Source organism: Aythya fuligula, chromosome 5 (assembly GCF_009819795.1).
Source record: "Aythya fuligula isolate bAytFul2 chromosome 5, bAytFul2.pri, whole genome shotgun sequence".
Lineage (NCBI taxonomy): Eukaryota > Metazoa > Chordata > Aves > Anseriformes > Anatidae > Aythya > Aythya fuligula.
Window position 1 is genome coordinate 2,694,689 of NC_045563.1, and position 25,069 is coordinate 2,719,757.

Sequence of the window (25,069 nt, forward strand, 5' to 3'; positions counted from 1 at the left end):
CAGTGCGTTTCCAGGAACTGAGTATCACAGTTCTTCACTATTAAGCTACTATTAAAGAGTAAAACTGGCCCCGTAGTGCCATTGCATTACTAGAAATGTTCTTGACAGGTTATTTTCAGTTGCCTGTTTTCTTTGTCGCTTTTTTTAAGAAAAAATGTTTTTTCATGTGCTCTGTAGTACAGAGTTGTTTTAAGGCATATGGGTACAGTTTTCTTTAAATTACTTCCACTTAAATGCTCTGTCCTATGAAGGCCTCACTGAAATACTTTGCTCTTTGTTTGCTTAATATAACACAACTGGGATTTTATTTTTTATTTGTAGCAAACGAGAATGAACGATTTGCACTGCCTGAATTTAGACACGTGGACTTGGTCTGGAAGGTAGGTTGCCCTCTCTAATGCTTAAAATTGAATGTAGCAGATTGAAACATGCTGTTAAATAGTTCCAATTTTAATTCTGTATTTTTTTCCAAGAGGAGAATGGGAGTTTGGGGACTTCAACAGCTGTTACACTGTAATTTCGATTGAATTTAATTTGATAGGGGTTACCACGCTTTTTCTGTTCTGCACCACAGCATTGTTAATGCTATTTTAAGCACAGCATGTAGTGATTTAACATGCTCATTTCCAAGACTGGTACATTCATCCATATGGAATTTTAGGTTTGATGTCTTTCTGAATACTTTTTTTTTTTTTTTTTTTACTATATCCATATATTGCTCACTGTGGACCAGATTGAGGAAAGATCTTTTTTTCTCCTCTCAAGCATCTTTTATTTATTTAGGTAAAACAAATCACCGAAATATTTCAATTTTAAACTAAATCAGGTGTTAGTGTTCTTGTTCAGGTTTGCTTGCATACATTTGTGGTAGTGCTCACTACACTTATAGCCAGTGGCTGTATTGTTCGCTGACAGACAAAGCAGAAGACGAGCAGAAACCAGTTGGTGATGACCACTGTTCTGGTCCTGTCCTCAAGCTGACCTAGTAGTAATTTCACAAAAGACCCCGAAATACAACTTCCATGAATACTGATCCTGCTCCAGAGCTTTATGTGCTGTGTGCACCTATGTTGGGCACCTTTCTTACCTGTGACTTGCTGATCAGTCGTGTGCTGAGCGTGTTTCTCTACCCTCTGAACCAAATGCAGAAGGAGGGAGCAGGCAATCCTCCGCCTATTCCTTCCCACTGCTCATGGCAGCAGGACGAGGAAGTCTCACAAGTGGCCCTTCAGAAAAACTTCTCTTTGGAGGTTTCTTTAACGAGCACTTAGGATTAAGTAATCAGTTGAATTTCCCTTTTTCTTTGCTGGTTGTTTTTAAATGAATAACATGCTGCCTACATGATAGCACTGTCCCACTTAGACTGCAGACTTTGCCTCCGAGTGGATTGATTATTCCAGTTACTGGATGCAACTGCTTCCTTTTTTTTTTTTTTTTGGTTGTTGCACGAGCCGTTGCTGTTTGACTTGCTTTATATTGCTTTAAAAAAGGAAAGCCATGACAGCTGAGTGACAAGTCAGTAAGAGGAACTCAGGCCTTGAAGGAGATGTGTCAGTGTTGAAGTTCTAAGTCCTAGTCAGCCATATGAAAGTTTGTATCTATCATATTGCTATCTATTCACATTTTTGCTCCAGTTTATAGACTGCCTTTGCACAGATTGCTTGGGAAATGAATTCTGGCCACGTGCTTCCTTTCGTAGAGTCAATAGTGGTGGCTGTGTTAGAAATGGAGCATTTGTGGGGATCATCTCCAATACAAAGAACTGGGTCCCAAAAGTCTGTCGATTCCACACAATGCAGAATAAGGCAGTGTAGATAAACAGGCTGAACTTTTTTCTCTCCTTTTATTATTATTATTTTTTTGTTTCCTAAGAATTCTACTTTGTAGATTGGCTTGGATGAAACTTCCATAGCAAAGAAATACTGGCTGAGACCAGTGAAGTTACGTATTAAGATCTTGAAATAAACCAAATCACTTAATATCCTCTGAGCTTCAGGAATAGACTTGAATAGTTCTCATCAGACAGTCTATTTCCAGCTAAAAGCTGCCTCTTAAGAGCCCAGCATTGCACAAGTGGGGAAATTCCTTCAGAGTTTTTTGTTATTAGTGTGAATATTTTCTGCTGTAGGTGCTTCTTGCAACAGCCTTTGCCTTTCTTACGCTATAGCTTCAAGCTCCTCTGATGTGATGACTAATGAGAACTTGGGCAAGTTGCAAGGTATTTGATCTTGATAACAGAATTACCTCAGCCATTCTGCAGCTGCTGTTTTGGACTGCCCGTGTGAATTACCACCAGATGAGGGTCAAGCATTTTATATAGATTTACAAGTTTGGCTCTCTGAATGCTGCCGGTGTTTGAGATTCTGTTGTAAAGTCCAGATTTCCCAGCAAGGAGGCGCTGGTTTGCACAGCACAACAAATTCACTTGTTGAATATCCTCTCCTAAAAACAGAAACACCAAATGTACTGATGATTTTATTTAAAGCCCCCTGGCTTTTCATTAACTGGTGTGCTGTAATGATCCATCACACACCCATTTCACCAGGCTGTTTTCCCAACCAGCCATATCAAGTTTTTTTCTTTTTCATCTCTGTGTTGATTTCTCAAGGAATTGCATCACATTAACGTATAAATCCAGGAATACCTTCCAGCATGGGGTTGCAATATTGTCTTTTCAAGCTCCATATATGAACTGTTAAGCTTCTTTCCAAATACTCTTGCATTACATAGATACAGCTTTCACTCACCGATTTACCAACCAGCACAGCAAGCAGGCTGTAAGCTGGGGGCCAAACCTCTCCTAGAGATAATTATCATTGCAAAAGAATTGGAGGAGAGGAGCCCACCTTGCAGTCACCTCTCAGGTTTGTCCTCAAACCTCCCTGTTACTATTTTCAAAATCTTAACCAAATATACCCAGTGTTCACGCTGCCAGGTGCTTTCACAAATGCAGCATCTGCGAAATGTGTTGAGTCCCACCCAGGAGGGTACAGCCCATGTCTGTTTTGCAGTGCTAGCTGTCTGGCATCGAGTCAGGTGCTGGGGAAAGTTGGCAGCACATTGCTTTGTCCTTCCTCAGCCTTTTTAAGTGCTGATGTACTGCTGCTATGTAGGGAAGGCCAGGAGATTGGGGAAGGGGTCTCAGGCACGAGCTGTCCCACAGTGAGTGATCTCCTGTAGCTAGAAGGGGAGGAAAAGGACAGAGTCCCGGATGATGAATACCCCAACCATGGGCTGCCAAAGTGAGGTAGAGATGGAGGAGAAGATTTCTGCCACCGCCCAGAATTTACATCATCTCCCCTGAGCTCCACCAGCCTGTTAACTGAAACGTTCAATATTATGGTATTTCTGTTGCTGTGATCATTTGTGGTATCAATTGCGTGAAAGATTCAAATGCTCTCACCCATCAGTTTCTGGTAGATGTTTTTCTAAACATCAAAGTGTGTTGTATCTTGGCAGTCTGCCTCTTTTGCCAATTTCAGAAGTCTCTTATACAAGAGTTGTGCAAAGCAGGCATTTAAACACTGTCGACTTGGCTCCAACTTTCACGCCAAATTTAGTAGGACAGTTTTGCAATCAGTGTTTAATTAGCTGTGATTCTTCAGTCTCTGCTTCCAGATGGAGAACTGCTTAACAGTCACCAGTAGTGAAATTCCTCTAACAGCTGCAGCTGCCTGTATTATTCACCCCAGGCTCCCTCTGTGCTCAGTTAAGAGAAATAGGCACTTCTCGGGCGTGAGGTAACTGCTGCTAAGGTAGACAGATGAAAAAAAAATCACAAGGAAATCACAAGAGCACAAGTTGTGCTCTTCAAGGACCTGTTTTTCTTCATTGATTGTAAAGGAGACACAGATTGCAGTCTCTGCTGTCTCTCTGCCACGTTCACATTATAGATTGAGCACACGTTACATCAACCCCTCTTCAGCAAAGCAGGGGAAAAAAAAAGTATCTGGAGATACAATCTGTGTGAACTGCAGAAAAGTCCTTTCTACACCACTCAGGGACAGTCTCCGACTAAGAGTCTGACCCCACAAGAGACCTGATTGGTGTTTGTAGCTGCTCTTTTCCTTATCTTTCCAAAATCAGGACATACCGAGTGTGTGCTGGCCTAGATTCTGTGTGTCTGAGTTTAGGTACTTTTACAAAAGAAGTTGCCTCTTCGGTTAGATCGAGATATTACGTGGTCTGATGCCCTCTGGAGGTCCTTAGTTTTCTCTGCTAACTCTTGGGATCCATCTGGGACAGCTGTACACTGAAGTGCCTGAACTAAATGGTGTGAATTCAGGCCACCCTGTATCCACCCCTAATGTCCAGGTTCTCTATTGTTCAGATTCCCATCTTCAGCATACAGAACTGTGTGACTAAAATGAAATTCACAGATAAAGTCTGGAAGAACTAAATTTTTGTAATGTGACCAGAATTTAAGAATGGTGAACCCTCCTCTGTTTTGTGCTTAGGTATTGCCCTTTTTACTAACATTTTTCTCAAGGTTTGGATGGCCTCACTCCTTGAGGGTAAATTCAGATTGCTTGAATGCAGCTTTTCCGCTGGGAAAATAAGCTTGTTCAAAGACAAACTAAATTAACTACTACGTTTTCTGGCAGGTTCATTTTCATCATTCTTTGAAATTTTGTTTTTGCTTATTTCTTTCACCAAGAATTAATATCAGTGGAGAGAAACCAAAAGATCGATCATGGCACACATTGACTCCGATAGGAGATGACAGACTCTTTCTTTTTGGTGGACTGAGTTCTGATAATGTTCCTTTAAGTAAGTAACTTTAAAATTGTGATTCTATTATATGCTTTGATAGTAACTTAATATTGTGCGTATTTGTTGTCTTTCTGAAAACTGTTTACATGTAGACTATTTTTTTTTTATAGAATTTTCATGACGCTTGAGTATTTCTTGAGCCATTTTACCTTTTAAAGAAATGTAGGAGCACATTGTGCAGTACGATGATAACATTTAATGATCAAACTAATCATCCTTTCAAATCAAGGACAGTTTGATTAAAGATCAAGGCAAGAGTCTCTCACATTCGGATATGTGCAGAGGATAAATTTTGATCTTGCTACGAATTACAGTTAGAAGATTCAAATAATAATGTTGACATAATGTACATTTTTGGATGAATCATGTCCACAAAATATTAGATGGGAAGTAAGGTGGTCTTATTACACTGTGTTCCCTTTCTAGAAAAGGCAATCTTCTCATGACAAAATATGAAAATAGCTTTGAGTGTCACAGATGCATTCCATTGGGAGGGGACAGTTTTCAAAGGGACATTGACCTGCTTTCTAAGGGACATCGACCTCCTTTCTCAATATACCAAAAAGAAAAAAAAAAAAAAGTCTGTGTGTTTAAATTCCAGATCTCAATGCAGCAAGCTTTTTGTAACTGAATGGTTAAGTTTAAATTGCAAAGGTTGAAAAGATTGACTGATGTTTTTGTTATCTTTATATAATGTCCTCTTAGAACAGAAAGCTTTTGTATAAATAAAAAGAGAAGGTAATGCTTTGTCCAAGGAAAAAGTCCTAATATATGTTCTTATTTACAGGTGATGGCTGGATTCACAGTATTACAACAAATGGATGGAAACAACTTACCCATTTGCCTAAGAGTAGGCCGAGGTATACGAAAATAACACTGAAATTTAGACATTTCAAGTTAAGGAATTCTAAATTAAAAAACAGTGTTTTAAAACTACATTATAGAAATACTTTACAAAGCGAATGTGGCACGATTGAATAGTTTGCACTGTTCCCTCATGTGCCTCCATACCAGCTGAGGCATTATTACTTTGTGTTTGTTACAGCTGATTCTTACTTTCTTTATGGTGATTATTTGCAGTAAGAGATTCTGATGAAGGATCTGGGTGTCCAGTTAACCTGGTGTTATATAACCAAATGATTTTTGTGTAAGAAAATGTATATTGCTTAACTTTTGAGGAATTTAATAACCAAGGAGAATGACTAAAGTTAATTAACATTAATACATTTTTAGAAACATGAAGAAGACAGCAGTGAAAAAGCTGATGCACCTTTTGGGAATTAGAAATAGCTGCTGTGTTTGTTTTTTTTTTCTCTGATCAGAAGCAACAAATTATGATTACAGTTTTTCAAACCTGAATTTACTACTAAAGTACAGCAGCTAGATTTAAGCAGCACAGTAAATGGAGTTTTTTTTATTTCGGGAACTTAACTGCCAATCAAAAAGACCTAGCTCTAGGATGTGTATGGCTGTACTGTCTCTTCCAGACCATAATCCCCTTTTCTTTCCAGTTTAAGAGCACAGAAAAAGATTATTTCTGTCTTTAAAAAAAAAAAAAATAAGTTGCATGTTCTAAACCTGGGCATTATTTGAAAGGTGCCATTAAAAACAGATGCCTACTCTATCAGAGTACAGCTTTTATTTTTATCCCAGTCTTCGCAGCATTCTCTGTATTATAATGTGAATACTGTGGAAATGAATGGTTGTATATATTAAATATTCAGTTTTTCATGGAGTTCACTCAATATATTCATCCAGGTATTCTCAGCACAATTTCTTGTCATTCTTTTAGTGTATGATTCTAGTCTGACATTTGTATGCTTCCTGCCTTATGTTCTGTTTTCTATTACTGAAATATCCTTACGTCATTGAATTTTCTTCTCATTTTATTCTGTTCTAGGGCGTTCTTAAATATAGCAGCCACTGTTAGACCAAGATTTCTGCTTTCGTATATTTCAAACTATTTCAAGACTAAATAAACTCATACCTTAGGTTCTCAAAGTATTTTCTTTTTATGATCAGTGAACTGACAAGTGAAGACTGACTGCCTTAAAAAACAAAGCACATCATTAGCAGTCATAACTCATACCTGTCTTCCTGTTCAGTTCTTTATACAGATGGTTTCCTAAAAGTTGACTGCTGAAGTGGACTGCCTCCCCTCAGGTTTTTAAGTTTTATCGGTGCCCCATGAAAAAGGACTGGGAAGGGACAGGATGTGCTCTCCTACGGGCAGCAGGCCAGGGACCTGCAGCTCAGCCTTTACTCTGTAATTACACTGGGATAATTCGTGCCTCAGGTGGTGGTGGCAGCTGCCTCGTGAGCCCCACATGGCTTACAGGCAGTTTGAGGGCAGATCCCATGCTGGGCTACAAAGAATAACCTCCGTTTGGCTGTGCTGGCAGGAGACTGCTGTGCAAGCCCCTGCCTTGCTGCTGCAGAAGCACAAACAGGGGTCCCCAGACTGATGCTGATACCTCGGCTGGGGACTCAACCGCACACGCAGCCCCGACCCTCCTGGAGAACGGAGCTGTTGGGTTCTGTGCTGATGCCAGTCGGCTCCCTCAGTCCTGCATCTTGTTCTCTGCCATCTCTAGCTGTTGGTATGTGCTTTGGTAGGCTGAGGTCAGGTGCCTTGCTTTGAGCTAAGCCTTTAAGGCAGTAAATGCCCCCCCTGCCACTGCCTTCCTTTTTAAAGGAAGATGATAACATTTCTTCAGGAAGTTTTGGAAGTAAGGGCAAAAGGAGCCATACCAAAAGTCTGCCTGTATACTGAATTAGTTTGAACGAGTATGAAGTACTTGTACCATAATTATGGCCCTACGCTTGCACAGGATTACTGCAGGGTCTCTGCAGACAAAAAAAGGTTTAAATCAGTTCTATTGCTCCCATGCTTTTAACAGTAGGACTTAATATGTAATGACAACAATACTTAGATATGTACTTACTTAAATATATTTCTATTATAAAAATACACTATGTATCATATATGCATTAGTATATTTTCCCAATGGTTCTGCAAAATTGATTCTCTCCTTATTTATTCTCCTTATATAAAGAACAATTCCTTTAATTTCTTTCAGCCTCCCTTTTTAGGAATTTCTAATAAATTGTCCTCCAGGTTATAGACCTGTAATTCTGGTGGAAAATATTTGGTTCTTCTGTCCATACGTCATACTTCAGAAAGTATTTTGCATACCAGCTTGATATACAGAACAAAATGTGTGTTTAATGTACAAATTCTTAGTGTTTTCATTACAATGTAATTCTCTTAATCTATATTCTAGTTAGAAGAGCTGTATAAGGTTACATTGATTCAGCTTCTGTATAATTTAAATAACGTGCTTTATTAGAATGTTTAGGTGATAAGTTAGAGCAGCTGTGAGAGGACATAAACTCTGTCAGTCTGTAGAAAAAAGCATCAGGTTGCAAGCTAGGATGTCAACAAAATCAAGGCAGGAAAGGCTCCCCAGTGTTCTTCGGTGACGAAGTCCAGGCCAGAGTTTTCCTAATGCAGATAAGGCAGAGACAGATCTATCTCCAGGTATGAGGAAGAGAAAAGGGTGGGATACAGTTTAGCTTAAGGAGAAGAGTGAATAATAACTGAAATGAATGGAGTAAGAAAGTGAGAGCGTTTACTTCTGCATGAAAGTTCTAGCTGTGTGTATTTTTTCGTTTAAGTAAACGTAAAGGGCCAGAGCTTTGGTGATAATCATCTTGTGATACTTACTTCAGTGGTGATACACCAGTAGGAAAGAAACAGACTTTGATCTGCTGGCAATAAATCAAGCAAGGTGTAGCTACTGAAGCAGAATCATTGTTCTGGCAAGATCATATAAATCGGGGTTTTGGGTTTTATTATTTCATGTACAATCTGCTTTTGTATGTACGAATTACTTGTGGGCATGATGAAAGTAATTGGTGCACAGAAAATGATCCCCGTGAGTCTTCGGGCTTAGAATGTAACTGCCACGAGGTAATTGGTGTTGTGAAGCTCTCATCCTGGTGTTCAGGGGCAACAGTCAGTACTAAAAATCCTGCAGTCTGAAAGCCAATAGAATTATAGTTATGAATTACAGAAACAGTGGATTTTTTTTTAAAGGCTGTTTTTGGCAAAAGCATGTTTTCTTAACTTTTCCACTGTAACATTTTTTTTGAGCTACTGATAAATAAGACAAGGTATATATAGGCATAATACAGATAGGTCAAACAGTGACAAAAAGATACTGGTCTGTATGGAATGTAACCATTCACCAAAACTGTCATGAGATGGATAGTCACATTACTTTTGTCCTTTTATATTGTTAAAGAATTGAATAATAACATTCTAATGCATTATTTTCAGATTTGAAAACCTTTGAAATAATGTCTTGGTTTTCTAAAAAGTAGGGGTTCCATTAGAGTACTCTGTGCGTGTACATCTCTCTTTCCCATGCACATTTAGAATCAATCAACCTATCTCAGTAATATTGGACAAATTAGAAACCTCTGAGATGCTTCACAACATAATCTTTGCAAAGAAATGATCAAACAGAAAAGAGAGACTCTCATAATCACTTCAGTCCTTTAAGGCTTAGTGCTTACTAGCAAAGACTGGGAGGTGTTCCTTGAGATACAAATTGTTAAAAAACAGCCTGTATTGTTTCTGCACCTCAAGAGCAACTTGTAAAACAAATTATTTAAAATTGTGAAATTCTTCTGGGTAAATAGTGTGAGATAATAAGACTTCAAGTCTCTGTGCTTAAGTAGTGGAATCACAGGATTTAGGAAATGTGACCTTTCCGTTTTAATTAAAAGGATCATATATCCTCATAACAAAAGTTGTTTGAAAAGAAACTTGAATATGAGGAATGTAGAAAAGTCTGTGTGAGGTAATTAATACATGAATAAACTTCCTGCTCCCCTGAAGCCCCTTAAAATATATAGTTCTTAGAATTGTTTTGCTGATAACACACAGCTGCTTCTTGTTATTCAGTCACTAACCCTGTTTACAATTTTGTTGCTAGATTGTGGCATACAGCCTGCCTTGGAAAAGAAGGAGAAGTGATGGTGTTTGGTGGAAGCAAAGATGACTTGCATTTCATGGACACGGTCAGTAAACTGAGTAATGAAATCCTAGCGCTACAATAATTAGAGCTGAAATGAAGTTAATACAGTTGTTGATATTATTGGATTCATTCATATCATGCTATTGTGAAGATGTGACTTCAAGTGTTCCTGAGATGTAATTTAGGAGGGGTTTTCATGCCTCTTTTAGGGTCATAAAAATAACTTGATGGTCACATTCTTTAAAAATAATTATTTAAATATCCACCGCTTTAAATTATGTATGTGGTAATAAATGTTACATTAATCCAGAAAGTAGCAGTATTTCTGAGATAAGCTGTTTATCATTTTAATGTTTGTTTTCCTCTCTCTTTATCAGGGTCATTGCAGTGACTTGTTGATATTTCAGACTCAACCTTACTCGCTTCTCAGGTGAGTTGAAGCTATCAGTACAGGCAGTCTAAGAGTAAATTGTTGTAGCACTATGCTTTTTTCATGCACAGGTTTTAACTATTTAATCCCAAGTAGGCAGGTAAATATAAAATCACCTTCTCAGTAAATATTTGAAACATGCAGTGTATGACTATCCGTAGCAGTTTAAATGTTGGTATTGTATAATACTCTTCTTGCACATGCATGCACAACACATGTAGTGACTGTGTTCATAGAACTATGACATCACAAGCAGCTTTTATTCAATAATATTTTTTGTCTTTAGGTTATAGGCCACTTACTTAAATCTCCTTTTTTTTTCTCTCCCTCTTCCTCAGGTTGTGTCTTGACTGCATTGGTAAAAACGCAGCCCTCTTAAAAAATCAAATACCTTGCTTGCCATCCAAACTTCTGCAGCAGGTGCTGAAAAAAATAACCTTCTGGGCTGCAGTTAACCACCGGCAAGAGAAGAAAGCTGAAACTGAACGACAATGTCAACTAAACACCACATGAACAATGGCAATGAAACTGTTGAACACTGGTTTATTTACACTGTACAGCAAAGTCTTTTGTTAGTGAACTTTACTAATGCTACAGAGCAACAGTATGTTAAGCTGAGTTTCTAAGTGAAGTTTGAGAACAAAGAAATCCTTTTTATGGAAGTCTTTTGTTTTCTGCGTTATAGGAAACTGAGAAAACTTGATTTGTATATATTGTTAACTTCTGCTGTTGTGGTCTTAATGAGACAGTCCATACAACTTGTTCTTTTTGAAGGTGACATGCCATAAAAATGTTTTCAGTTGACCAAAATGTGGCTTAAGTCTAAAAACTTAACTAGAGCCTTATCACTTCAGCCTTTTTGGGAAAAAAATAAGTTTAACACCATCTTTGGAAGACTCAGACTTGTCCATCCTGAAGAAGGTAACTGGAAGGTAATACCACCAAATCTTATTATTTGATTCCACTAGACTCTGTCATATGAATACGTAGTCAAGTGACGGAGCTGAGCATCGTACCCACCCCATGAAGGGCGATAGCTGAGCGGGGGACTTGAAGAGCACTGTAAGGAGCAGCATTACAGCTCGCATAGGAAAGCTCACATGCTGCTCATAATGTGGTTTTGCTATGTTTCTGTAATCAACGAGTCCTTTTTGAAATAGGTTGTATATTGTATTTTGGATGTGTAAAGTTTATATTTAATTCTTGTTTAAAAAAAAAATGCTTATTTATTGTTTAAAGAAGAGCATATGTAGTACTTGCTATTTTTCTGTTTCGAATACCCAGTTAACAGGAGCACAGTCATTAAAATTTTATAGAGTTGGAGACCACTTTTGACTAGTTTTGACATTTTTACGATCCGCAAAACCCCTTTGATTGGGGGGGGGAGGAGTCTTTCGGGCTTATTTATATCAGAAAAGGGAAGTTTCGTGACGGGGTGTTGGAAGAGAGACGGCATTTTGCATGTGCTGAAACTGACGACTATTTACTGTTAGTTCGGGTGTTTGGGGGTCTATAAAACCCCGGTATTTCGGCCGAGAAGGGCTTTGTCGTGCTATAAAAACACCTTAAAGTCGTTTTTTTTTTTTTTTTTTTTATGGCGGGGGCCGGCGGGGCAGGGCCCTGAGGGCGGCGGGGCCTGTGGCGGGCGGGCGGAGCGGAGCCTGCGCGGCGCTGACGGAAGCGGCCCCGGCGGATGCTGGCGCTGCGCGGCCCAGCTGAGGCCGAGGGGGCCGGGGTGCAGCGCCGGGAGGGCTCGGCCCTGAGGTAACGGGGCCGGGGGGGAGCTGAAGGGACCGGGAGGGGGCTGAAGGGGTCGGGGGGGAGCTGAGGGGGTCGGGGGAGGCCTCGTTTGGAGCCGCTGGGGGGTGCGGAGGGGGCGCTGCCTGAGGGGGGGCTTCGGTGTAAAGGCGGAGCTCTGAGGTGCGTGCCTCGCGGGGTCTGCTTCTGGGTGTCTTTAGATGGTCTTTAAAAAAAAAATAAGATGGAGATTTTGGTATAAATAGGCAGCTGAAAGCCTCGTAAATTTTTCAGCAATCCGCACCCGCAGCGCTGCTGGCTGAGGGGACAGCTTGCACCCAGAGCTCCCTGTGAGAGGCACCACAGCGCGGCCTCTTGTCTTCCCCTCCCCTGCTTTTCCCCGCTTGTTTTCGAAGCCCCTCACCGTGTCGTTCTGCGCACCTAGCACCCTGTCGACATGGCTGATGACAACGAGGACCTGCAGGCCGATGAGGAGCTCCCGGCACCGGCTGAGGACAGCTTCGAGCAGCTGGAGAACGACAGCCCCGCGGAGCGCAGCGGGCATGTGGCCGTCACCGATGGGCGCTGCATGTATGTCTGGGGAGGCTACAAGGTAGGTGGCCATCACCCACAGGCACTGCACGTACGTTTGGGGGGCTACAAGGTACGTGGCCATCACCCACAGGCACTGCATGTACATCTGGGGGGCTACAAGGTATGTGGCTGTCACCCACGGGTGCTGCATGTACATCTGGGTGGCTACAAGGTATGCCCCTGCGGCCCATGGTGCTGGTAATTGGGTCCCGTTAGTTTGGAAATCAATCTGTAAAATTATCCCTCCTCTAGAGAAAAAAAAACAAAGTTATTTAACAAATTAGAATATAGCATTTAAGAGGTTCGAGTTACTGAAATAATCATGAGTGTTAAATACAGATCTCGGCACACAGATAACTTCTGTGGGATGCTAAGTGTCGTTTGGCTTCCTTAACTCGTGCCCCTGTTGGAAGAGGAGGAAATGCTGTCTGATTTGAAGTGTGCACCATGCAAAATGGTGCTTTTATGTCCACCATTATCAGCACAGCTGTGTGGTGCACGTTAACGAGCACAAGTTGGTTGTTTAGCATAAGAGGGGGGTGTAGAGCAAGTAGCACCAAGCTGTCCTACGGTTTTGACAGCAATGAAAATTATTTGACAGCGATTTCAGTAGATAAACTAGCTCAAGATAAAGCTTTTGGTGAGTTCTGCATTTTGTGGAGGGGATGGGGGATGTAAAAAGAAGACTTTGGCTCATTCATGCACCCTGTCCTCTTTGGGATACAAACGGGAGGATTAGCTTCTATTTGTATCAGTGTCTGGCTCTGCTGGGAGTTTGTGTGGTCCCCAGCAGAAGCTAAAATGATCTAATACCTGCTCTTTGGGGCTGCTCTGCAGGTGAGAGGTACAGGACTACAGCAGGCATTGTTCCTGCAGATTAGACATCTGAGGGGTTTTAAACGTTCGCAGGAGTCTAATTCAAGCATCCTTCTTTTGCTTTTTCTTTTCTGAACTGTTCTGCAGAATGCCCAAGTTAGGGGATTTTATGACTTCTATCTGCCTAGAGATGAAATCTGGATCTACAACATGGAAACTGGAAGATGGTACAGTAAATAATTAACTTAATAATTTTTGCGTTGTGGGAAGAAAGAGAGAAGTTCTTAAATTGGTACAGAAACCATGCTGAGGGTCTGTGAACAGAGTGAATTTTCTGATCTCTTTATTCCCACGTATCAAACTGTTGCATAAATGTGTGCAGTGCTTCCAGGGTTGTTAGTTTTTGTTTGTTTTGTTTTGTTTTGTTTTTCTGTGTGGAAAACAATTATGCTTTCACAGGGGTGAGATAGGTGAGGTGGGAGAGACAGCTCAGGCAGCCCATACAGGAAAATGTCATCAACAGCACAAAGTTTTTTTGGGATATCTGGTATAGGACATAACACCTGGAAATTGTACTTGTACCATTCACTGGGGAAGAGTGCATTGAGGGTACCGTATGTTTTTGTTTCTTGTTGGAGTTGTTTTTAAATATTGATGCTGCCAAAGAAGCTACTGTGTCTTCTTAGACCAGTAGGAACCTGGAAGTTGTGTGAAACCTGCGTGCCTGATGGTACAAGAGAAGGCAAAAGGGTGCTCCAATTCTGTTCCTAGCTGGGGCCTTGCTCTGTGAGACCTGGCCCCCTCAGTGCTTTGCAGAAAATGCAGCTTCAGCACTGCTTGCAGTCACCAGAGTGGTTGAGGAGAGCCTTGAGCAGGGGGTGGAAGCTTTTCTTTGTGTTTACAAGCATTTAAAAAAAAAAAAGGTAACAAAACATAAACCCTCAGTTTAGACAGGTGCAGCCTCTTTGCCTGGGGATCTTTCTGGGATATTGAACGTGAAAATCACTCCAAACTCCTGAACTGGGCAGACGGGATTCCTCCCCCAGAAAACACGTGTTAATTAAGGTGGCCTTTCCCCACGCCACCCCTTCATCAGACCTGCCTCGTGCTGTGAATTGTTAAAGTGCACGGGGCTGCAAAACTCCTAACTGAAGGGTCCGCAGGGACGTGTCGTAATGAGAAACGTACTGGTAGTGTTATAAAGTTCCACTGCAGAGAAAATCGCTGTTGTTTGGTTTGATCAGATGTAATATTTTAATTGTGCTTCTAGGAAGAAGAGTAAAACAGAAGGAGATGTTCCCCCTTCCATGTCTGGAAGTTGTGCGGTGTGTGTAGACAGAGTGGTGTACCTGTTCGGAGGACATCACGCGCGGGGCAACACCAACAAGGTCAGTGGTTTCATAAACTCTTCCTCACAGAGAAGTTTCTGGTCGTTAGCTTTGGTCCCATTTCATAGGAGAGAGAGGTGGACTTCTCAGTTAATTAATTCCCATCCAAAACAAGGAATGGATCATAACAAATCACAAAAGCGTTTTCTTCTGAATCACTGGACAGGTTGAATCCTGTTTCAGAGCTTAAATGTCAGTAACCAGAGATGCTGAACATGCATCTAATCACCGTGCCCTCCATGGCTTCTGCAGGATAATATTTTCACCTCCTGGAAGCAGATAACCAGCTTTCTCATGCTGTCAGCAGCTTCCTCAGATGCGAGCTAATTGAAGCCATGTTCCTTTTGTGCTTGCCAGAGAGATTTTGACTAACAAAATACGGTGCTTAGCACTTGAATTATTTTTTTTTTCCGTGCAAGTGATCGGCTGGCACGCTTTTATCAGCCTAGTTTTTAGTTTCGCTGCAACAGGTCAGCTAACCTGAAGTTTGGAAAACAAGTTAGCCTTCAGCTCTGCATCATTTCACATGGTGGTTGCACCCCTGTTGCTTTCCACCACCAAAGGAGCACCGTGACCTGTTTGGGTGGCAGTTGCTCTAGAGCAGCTCACCCCGTAAATTGTATTGCAGTGGTGCTTGTGAGTTTGATTCCTCTGAAACCTGGGAATTTCCAGAGCTCACTGAAACAGTATCAGCAGGTGATTTGTAAATGCTTTGAAATGTTACTCACTCTTCTCTGGAGTACCTGAAAATATTTTGATGTTCGGAAAGTGGGGTTTAAAGTAAATGGTTTCAGTCTCACTCTTAAATATAAACTGAAAGTAACCTGAAAGTAACCTGCTGCAATACTTGTAAACAGGCTGAACCAAACTAAATTTATGAAGTGTGAGTTGCTTCCTTCCTGCTGGGGGTATTCTGACACTTCAGGCAGTGTTTATGTGTGCACCATGTAAAATCACACAACACACAGAGAAGGGATGAGGCAATAAAAACATTTATTTTTGATTTATTTTTTTAAATTCTGAGACAATTGCTATATTATGCACGCCTTCATTTTATCCTGGTTCAGCTTCTGGATGGTGCCACTCAATGTTAATGGTCCTGTGACTTTTGTAAAAGAAAGTTTGGGGCTTAAGTCTGTAAAAAGACAAGGATCCATAAAAAGATCCTTATTTTGTTCCAAACGTTGTCAGTACTCTGTGCAGCTAGGAATAGAACTTTTGTAGTGTTTCTGTACCAATACATGCTAATTAAAAGTAATTATTTTAACATCAGTCAGACTTAAGCTTTAAGCTAACCGTGTGGGTAAAAAACAATCTTTTTATTTTCTACAGTTCTACATGTTAAATTCCAGATCCACGGACAAAGTGCTGCAGTGGGTCAGAGTAGAGTGTCAGGGGGTCCCCCCTTCATCAAAGGACAAACTTGGCGTTTGGGTTTACAAAAACAAGTAAGGCTCCAGCAACGAAGTCAGCGCAGCTGTCCTTGCGTGTGTGTGTGCTTTAATCACTCTTAGCCTTGTCATTGTTGTGTCTTTTTGTTTAAACAAGGGCTGCAGAAAGATTTCTTGCCTGCAGCACATACGTGCTCCAGGAAGATGCTGGATTTGTTCCCCAGCCAGCCTTTTAAAGCTGCTCTGTCCTTTAACTGTTGATAAATGGAAAACCTCACTCCCAGTTTGGCTATGTGTAAGCTGCAAAGTATCTGGGTGAGTCACGATCCGAACTGTGGGCTCCTGACAGGCAAATCTTCCACGGTGCATTCTCAGTACATCCCTGCTTCCTCGTAGCAGCGTTGTTCCCCTTGGCAGTTGCATCTGGATTTATTCTCCCAGAAGCCTGCTGTAGGATTCCTGTTACATACAGAAGGCAAACTTTTGGCCATGTCTTGTGGGGCAGCTTGTTCCTGATAGTCCAGGAGCAAGAAGCCATGTTAATCAAAAGCCACATGTGACTCTCAGCGCCACACAAGCTTCGTGCTGCGTGTTTTGTGCTGGTTGCGCAAAACCAGAATGCAATGGGATGATCTGCTGGCGATGTTATCCGACCTAATGTGCTGGAGTGGTGTCCCAGAGATGCCTTTTGGCATCGCGAACCTTGGAAAAGATGAGGAGGACAAGGAGGAGGTGTCGGAGCCAGATGAGCTGACACGCAGAGCGTTGCCTTGCAGCCTCCCCCTGCTCAGTGCCATGCTAGTCCCTGCAGGGAGCTGTGGGATGAGATTGCTGCGGCCTCCTGGTGCTGAGGAGGCTGAGGAATGCCCCTGCTGTGGTGGCTTCTCCCTTCCACCAGTGCCCTGCACCCGGTGCTCAGCAGTTTGGGGGCAGAAAGGGATTGTCTGGGGGCAGGCAGGAGCTTTTGGCTCTCTCCTTGGTCTCAGGGCTGGTTTCTTGGGGGCTTTCCAGCTTCCAGAAAGCAGGACCCAAAAATCAGCAGGTGACAGCTCACATGGCCAGACCCGTGCCCTGCAGGAGGGCTGGAAGGGCTGCTCCCCACGGGGCAGGGCTCTGCAGGCTGTGAGCAGCCTCGTGGTGCTGCTGGGGCTGAGCTCTGCTGCGAGCAGGCAGTGGTTGGGGCTTCTACTTCTTGTTTTCAGCTGGCAGGGCTCGGAGGCTCAGCATCACGTCGTGCCGGGGCTCTGCAGGCTTTTACTTGCAGCCTTTGGAGACCCAAACGTAACGTAAATCACACTTAGAAGATGACAGGAAAGGAAGAGCAGCTGCAGGGGTGCTCCCAGGAGCTACTCTTCGGGCTTTGAAACAAAACAGGAGTGCAACGAGCAGTGTCTTGCCCCAGGAACCCGAAACCCTCGCAGGCAGCTCCAGTGGCTGTGGGTGCATTGTATCTCGCGTGGCCACCCTGCCCTGCCCAGCCCAGCACATGCAGGCAGCACAATCCCATCCCTGTGCTTCTTCCAGGAGTGTCTGTGAGCATTTTGGGGTCAGGGAGAGTGAGCTGCAGGCTTGGGAAGGGTGGAGGCAGGACCCTTCAGGAGCAGACCCCGTAGCTGCCCCGTGGGAGCCCCGGTAACAAAGGCTGGAGCACAGTGAGCAGGCAGCGGGCCTGGCAGCTTCACAGTTGGAACCGGAGCCAAATTTGGAAGCCTGGGGCCTGGAAAACACCTACAGAGGGATTTACCGGGGGTGGTAGGGTCGATGAGGCAAGAAACAGGGCCCACACCTGGAAAACTTGCACTGTTGACATATTGGAAGCAATGAAGTCAAAGGGGCTTCCCTGGTTTCCCTGCCTTCTGTTTGAGCCCAGCCTTTACAGGGCTTTACTTGCTAGCACCAAATGGGGTAATATTTCTAACAGACCTTGTGGCTTGTTTTCTTTCAGGCTAATATTTTTTGGAGGCTATGGCTATTTTCCTGAAGGGAAGCAACGAGGAACTTTTGAATTTGATGAAACCTCTTTTTGGGTAAGTTAACTTCTCCCACCTTTGTGCAATTGCCGTTTAACCTCTAGTATTTCATTAGTGCTTATTAAATCTCGCTTCTTATTAAATATTATTCATTATTTTTAAAGAATTCAGGTCTTCCAAGAGGGTGGAATGACCACGTGCATGTTCTGGACACTGAAACTTTTACCTGGAGCCAGCCTATAACGACGGTAATTACTCTTACACCGCTTGTTTTCGTTACAGCTCTGTGTGCCATTTCTCTTCTTGTTTCCCCTGAAAATACACATGGCTCTCCTAGGCTGGAGTTCACTGATTTAACTTGGTTTAATTAGAAGAGGTTGCTGATAAAAGCGGCCTCGCTGCAGGGCGTTAGCAGAAGCTGTCCCAGCCCTGGTGGCTGTGTGCTGCAGATGTCCCAGTGCCTGCTGTGTGCTCAGCTAACCCACAGGACAAAGCGAGCTTACCCGGTCGTATCCTGCCCCCTGCGGGGTCCCACCTCCAGCTGCCACCTCCCAGGCATTATTTTAGAAGATGTGGTTAACTGTACCCAAGCAAGAAGCATCTAAATTCACCCTTTTTTTTTTTTTTTTTTTTCACTTTTCTGCTGCGCCCCGCAGCCTGGTTTATAGGTCACCAGCCTTTAACTGCCAAGTGTGCTCTGTGATCCTGCCTCCTTCAGGGTATATAAACCAGTCCCCGAGTGTCAGGAGTTCAAGAGTTCCTTCTTTGTGGAAGGGCTCCCTGAAATGCCTGGTGCTGGCTGGCGGGAGGACACGAGAGGCACCTCGCGGGGTCACGAGATGGGGCGCTGGAACAAGGGGACTGTGTGGAGCTGATCTGCTCGCTCTGCTGCTGTGAAGTTTGTTTTCACCTTGGATGATTCCTGATCTGCTGCCTGGCAGCCGCTGTGTAGCTGTGGCTGGGGCTCTGCCTCCCCTCCTGAGACAGGCGGCCTGCCTGATCCAGCCCTGGGAGGAAACCAAGAGCTAAAGCTTAGGGCTCTGTGACCTGGGCTCTGCTCCCTTCTCTTCCCGAGCGAGCTGTCTTAATCCCCCGCACCTTGCTTATTTGCCAGCAAAGTGTGGCTGTTAACTTCTCTCATCTGCATGGGTTCTGGGCGGTGTCAGCTGTGTTTGCAGCCTTCCTACAAGCTGTTTGTGGGAAAGGACTGCTAAGAGAAGGGTTTAAAACACTGTCAGTAGGACTTGCTTGGAAACATCCACGAAAAATAAAAGCTCCCTGCTTGCCTGCTCAGTGGCATTCCTGAGACCATTTAAACCAAATTTAAGTCATTTGTTTCACAGAATCACAGAACGGGTCAGGTTGGAAAAGACCTTCATGGATCACCAAATCCAATGATCAACCTGACCTCCCGAGTCCCACCACTAAGCCCTGTCCCTCAGCATCTCTTAAATACCTTCGGGGTGGGGACCCGGACTGGGCAGCCCGTTCTCTCCATGCTTGGTGAAGAAATTCTGCCTCAAGTCCAGTCCAAACCTTCACTAGCCCAACTTGACACAGTCACTGAATGCTTGTTTACATTATTTACCTGATCCTCTCCTCTCCAAAAACAAGAAACTTGCCTTTTGTTTTGCTTTTTCTTTAATTATTTTTTTTTTTTTGCTCTTCATTATTTTTCCCGTTGGGTTGCTTTCTTTCATGCTTCAGTAGCGCTGTTCTCCTGGGGAGCTGAGGAAAACAAAATGGCTGGTTCCCTGTCATCCTCGCCGCAGTGTGACAGTTCGGTGCGTTCCGCTTGGGTGCTGGATCACGGGCAAAGCAAAACACGGTTATTGCAAACAGACCCCGTGTGAAGTGTCCCAGGAGGACTCAGGAACAGGCAGTTGGAGTGATGCTGCTACAGAATTGGAAGAAATCAAATTAGAGTTAAATAACTCCTTGCTCACATTACTGAAGAATTGCCTTGTCTTAGTGCAGAAGGATCTCAATTATGTCAGAAGAATAATTTACCCAAAAAAACTGATTCATTGTATCCCTGATTCATTGTATCACTGCCTTGTTTAGAGTCTGAGGTCCTCTGTGACTGTCTGAGCCCTCTTCTAAAAGTAAAATTTGTACTTTGAGGCATAAAAAGAAAAAAATATTTTTTTAATGAGTATTCTGATCTTCCAGCCAGCAAAAAAAGCAAGTTTCTGAATGCAAAATGACCTGCTGCATGTTTTTTCACTCCCTGTTCCTTGTTGACCTTAAGTCTGACTGTAGTTCAGCCTCTCACCTCCTTGGGTGGCTGACGTGTGGGAAACTCTCTGTCTGTGTGTGAGCTCCTCCCTTTCCTTGACCCACTGCAGGTTTCTATTGCGATGACATCGCCTTTCTTTTGTTATTGTACCAAATGTAACCTCCTTCTTTCACTTTTTCTGTCCCCAGGGTAAAACTCCGTCCCCGCGAGCAGCCCATGCCTGTGCTACAGTTGGAAACAGAGGCTTCGTGTTCGGTGGCAGATACAGAGTAAGTCCCAGCACGATTTACCAGTGCGCTGCTGCAGCACAGATGGAGAATTTCAACCTCGGTCTGCTTTATTGTAGGAGTCCCGAATGAACGACCTTTACTACCTGAACTTGGATACGTGGGAGTGGAATGAAATGTAGGTACTAAAACTCGAGTTCTTTTATAAAGCAATATGAAGACGTCATTTTTATCTCCTTCTAATCAATCCAATGAAAGTTAGCGAACGCCACTGTGGGTAAACTCAAGTGGAGCTGAGCCTCCTGACTTTGCTGTCAGCAGTTTCCAAGTACTGATAGGAGCAAAACTCTTTTACCGTGTCTAAAGCAATAAACTCGCTGGTGGGTCATGAACTGTGCACAGTATGAAGTTGCATAGCTCAAATACCTGAAAAACAATGAACAGGAAAGAAGAGCAGCGTTTTATCGTAGCCCATCTGTAATTTATGGTGCTTTTATTGCAATACAGAATCACGCAAGGCATTTGCCCGGTCGGCCGATCCTGGCATTCTTTAACACCAATTTCCTCAGATCATCTCTTTCTCTTTGGAGGATTCACCACAGACAAGCAGCCATTAAGTAAGTCATTCCAGAAGGATTTTGTGTTGTCTTTGTGTTCTTGAATAGTTATGCACAGGCCTGAGTTATTGCCTAGTCACCGTAAATTCTTTTCACATTCCTTCCACGTACTTGTGATCTGGCTCCTTATGGTCACCAGCTCAACTGGCAGAGTAGGAGTCGCTGCGTGTGTTGAGACTCTGCTATTTGTGGCACTTCGGCTGCTCTAAAAATGTATCTAATGCAAATTGCAATTAGTAAGAGCGTTACAGTTCTCCATCTTTCTCTCCTGACTTCACTCCTATAAACCACTGTTAAACTCCTGTTTTCAGGTAGCCAACCCAAAATTTTGCAGGGTTTTACCTGAAAAACTTAATTTAAGAACAAAAATAGACTGTGTTATACCAAAGCACGTGTTTACTCCAGCAAACGTGAGAGACCTGATATAATGCTGCTTGTATTTGGGGTTCTGCTTGTTTCCAGGTGATGCTTGGATTTATTGTATCAGCAAGAATGAGTGGGTGCAGTTTGAGCATAACTATTCTGAAAAACCAAGGTACGGTACGCACTTTCTTGGAAACGAACACAAAAAAAAAGTGAGGAAGCTTTTCACTTGGGCTGTGAGAGAGAGGATTCACATCCCTCCTCACAGCACTCGGCAGTCTTAGCCATACAACACCTCGTAGCAGCAGTTCCTGCCCCAGGAACGCCGATGTGCTGAATCTGTGCACACAATGGGAGATTAACACCACTGTACGAGTGGTGTGGGAGGCAGCGTGTAGCTCAGAGCCTTGTGAAACAGCCAGAAACACGGGGATTTGGGGCTTGGTGTGCTCTGGCTGAGCTCTGAGCACCAGCACAAGAGCTGAGCAGCACCCGTGTGCTCCTGCTGGGCCACCAAGCACGCGCTGCTTTGCGCGTCCTCGCTGTGGCTGGCCCTGTGCACGCCCAGAATGTTTTTGTCTTCCGTAAAGACCTGCTGGGCAAATTAGAGGTGATGACCAGCAATTTAAAAGCATCAAAGCTACCGTGATGCATGCGTGTGGCATCAAAACCACCCGTGTCAAGTTAATGTGCTCCCTCTTGTCTGGGGAAATACTTTGGTTTGAGGTTAAATGACCTGGAGCAGTGGCACTTCCCGCTCAGCCCCACTGAGCATAAACTGAGCTGCTCAGCTCTGCAGCGTGGTGGCGGAAAGGCAGCCTGGCAGCTGCTACCTCCACGTACAAACCCCAAACAGTACAAATCCCAAACACGGGCTTTGGGGTGGGGCTGGGTTTTTGTGTAACGCAGCGCTGTCTTGTTGGCAGGTTGTGGCACACCGCCTGTGCGAGCGAGGAGGGAGAGGTGATCGTCTTTGGGGGCTGTGCCAACAACCTACTTGCCCATTCGAAAGCCGTAAGTTTATGTCGAGCTTTTTCCTTTCCTGTGCAGCCCGGCCCTTCCTGCAGGAGCTGTGATTTCTCAGCGCTCCCGCAGGTTTGAAATGCTCACAGGCAGCAGCGCAAAGTACCGAGGCCTGGCAGAGGTGCATAAACAAAGCTCTGAGGGGAAATGTTTTGCTGCTTTTCTAGAAAATGCCGTTATTCAAACAAATCGTGACTGGCTGTCCCTCAGGCTTGTGTTTCACTTGGAGCCTGTTCTTATCCCCTGGCTGTTTCTTCAGCTTTGCCCTGTGCCTCTCACCAGGATGTTTTCAGGGAGGGCTGCTGAGAACGGGCTGGACGTTGAGGGGCTCTCCAGCTGGAACAGGGGAGCGCTGGGGGCTGTAAAATCCCCCCCTTGGCTGGAAGGGGCACAGCAGCACCTTCTGGTGGCAGGAGCCGTGGGCAGCAGGTGGCAAACAGGAGCGGTGCAATTCGTGGTGCTCCGTGCCACGGGGTGCAGGCAGGATGGGAGCAGACGTGGAATCATTTAACAACACGCCCCTGTTCCCCTTCAGCTCTTCATATAAAATGGCCCTTGGGCTGGTTTTTAACCCAGCTGTAGTTCCCTGAGTGCTGATAACCACAGGCGCTGTAGGATTTGGTGAGCAAGTTCATCATCAGCTTGTCTGCTGCCTCTGTGGCTTACATGAACTCTTGCTGTTTGCCGGGGTTCCTTTGTGCACGAGCCTTGGCTTTTTTGGCTCCTGCTGTAATAACGTGAATCCACATCGTCAAACTGCTCCTCTCTCCCTCCAGGCTCACAGTAATGAAATTCTCGTGTTTTCGCTACAGCCAAGATCTCTTGTAAGGTAAGAAGGCAAGGCTTAAATGTTAAACGGTTGTGTCCCCTTCTAAACAAACAGTGCAGGCCTAGTGCCAGAGCTGGTTCTTAGGGTGCTAAAATACTTGAAAACATTTCTTCTCCTAAAGATGAAACCACAGCAGGCAAGTATGAGGCTAGAGTGAGATTCAGGTGTATGCATTCGGTGCTGAAGATGAGAACAAGCCCTAACTCACTAGCTGTAAATAATTAGCTTAGTTTGCAGGCCTTGTTCAAATCCACGTTAACAACAGCTGCCTATTCCTTCTCCCCAAGGCTGTGCCTCGAAGCAGTCATTTGCTTTAAGGAGATGTTGGCCAGCTCCTGGAATTGCCTCCCCAAGCACTTGCTGCACAGCGTCAATCAGCGGTTTGGAAGCAACAACACCTCAGGCTCCTAAGCCCTCTGCACTGGCAGTGCGTGGATGAGCAATCCTGAGCTGTAGTAACTGTACCGAGTGTGGCAAGCGTTAACCCTGTATAGATGACATAGCTGTCCTGTAGGTAGCTGCTTCCCGCCTTTAAGTTGCATGTGAATGGCCTAGAGAGAACCTATTTTTGTGTAAAGATGTTTGCAATAAATGTATTTAATGCAAGTGGAGGTGTATCCTGTGCTTAAGCTTCAGCTAGTTCTGGGTTTGGCCACCTTGAAGTGTTTGTGAGGGCCAGCCCCAAGCAGGGAGAGGAGGTGTGCATGCGTAGGGATAGTTTTGGGGCTGTGCAGGCAGTGCAGAGGCACACCACGGCCGTGGAAGGGGAGCGTGGCTTTAGTCTAGGCTGAGGAGTGCCGTGATGGGCGAGGCCCGTTTTAGTCTACAGCATTAGGAAAGTGCTTAACATACTTTTTGCCACAACCAGTCAAGGTCAGAGCAACAGGATTTGAGAATTGTACGTTATCGGAGTTGGTAAACTGTTGTAAACCTTCAGATGTTAAAGCACCACTACTCTGCTTGTTCCTAGTTTGTTTTTTGAAACTCTTTTATGTCGTGGAACTTCAATTGTGAACCTTAGGTAGCAGATATTCTGCCCTGAGAAGTGTAACTAAAAAGTGCTTGAGCCTGTTGTCAGCTGTGTCAGTAACCCGTGGAGCTCACCTGCAGCTGGGTGCAGGGCTGCTGCGAGCAGCTGTGCGAGCTCAGTGCCTGCCGCTGGTAGCTCAGCAGCCCCAGCAGGGGACAGCTGGGACAAGGAGCAGGCTGTGCTGCTGTGGGGAAGGGGTTAAATCATGTTTAAGCTGTCCTCAAAAAAAAAATATAAATCAATAAACAACTGACTTCTAGAACAAACAATTCCTGTACTGGAGTTCTGTGCTGATTTCTTGTGTAAGCTTTAGCTGCGGCTTCAGGAAGCGCTGAGGGAGGTGCAGACAAGCACCAAGATGCACTTGGAGAGCTTTGGGGGCTGCTGATACAGCAAACGCAGCGTTGTTTTGACCCGGGCTCCAGCTCTTCCCTGTGTGCTGCTCTCCTACGGGGGTGAGAATTACACAGCAGGGAGCAGGGAAATGGCTATAGCTGGAACTGGGCTTCTTATCTCCTGGCAGCTGAGGGTATGTTAGGGGAAAAAATGTGCTTCTGTCTTTCCTCAAGTAAAGCACTCTGCCCTGAACCTCTCCTG

General features: G+C 44.0%; 2 protein-coding genes across 2 annotated transcripts in view; both read left to right on the plus strand.

Annotated features, from left to right (window-relative positions):
* KLHDC1 (kelch domain containing 1) overlaps nt 1-11,576 on the plus strand; it is a 28,301-nt gene extending 16,725 nt beyond the window's left edge. Inside the window, exons 8-13 of the mRNA XM_032188266.1 lie at nt 322-380; nt 4,658-4,770; nt 5,561-5,633; nt 9,777-9,861; nt 10,196-10,248; nt 10,587-11,576. Of these exons, the coding sequence (XP_032044157.1) occupies nt 322-380; nt 4,658-4,770; nt 5,561-5,633; nt 9,777-9,861; nt 10,196-10,248; nt 10,587-10,761 (558 nt within the window). The 3' untranslated portion in view covers nt 10,762-11,576. The remainder of the gene's footprint in view (nt 1-321; nt 381-4,657; nt 4,771-5,560; nt 5,634-9,776; nt 9,862-10,195; nt 10,249-10,586) is intronic.
* A 351-nt stretch (nt 11,577-11,927) lies between these two features.
* Nucleotides 11,928-24,750, plus strand: KLHDC2 (kelch domain containing 2). The gene is made up of 14 exons (XM_032188827.1): nt 11,928-12,012; nt 12,431-12,598; nt 13,543-13,622; nt 14,666-14,783; nt 16,116-16,231; nt 18,120-18,201; nt 18,309-18,392; nt 20,572-20,652; nt 20,730-20,788; nt 21,118-21,227; nt 21,690-21,762; nt 22,517-22,604; nt 23,390-23,442; nt 23,730-24,750. Exons 2-14 carry the CDS (start codon nt 12,443-12,445, stop codon nt 23,851-23,853), a joined length of 1,224 nt encoding a protein of 407 aa, XP_032044718.1. The 5' UTR covers nt 11,928-12,012; nt 12,431-12,442; the 3' UTR covers nt 23,854-24,750.
* Nucleotides 24,751-25,069: the final 319 nt, after the last annotated feature.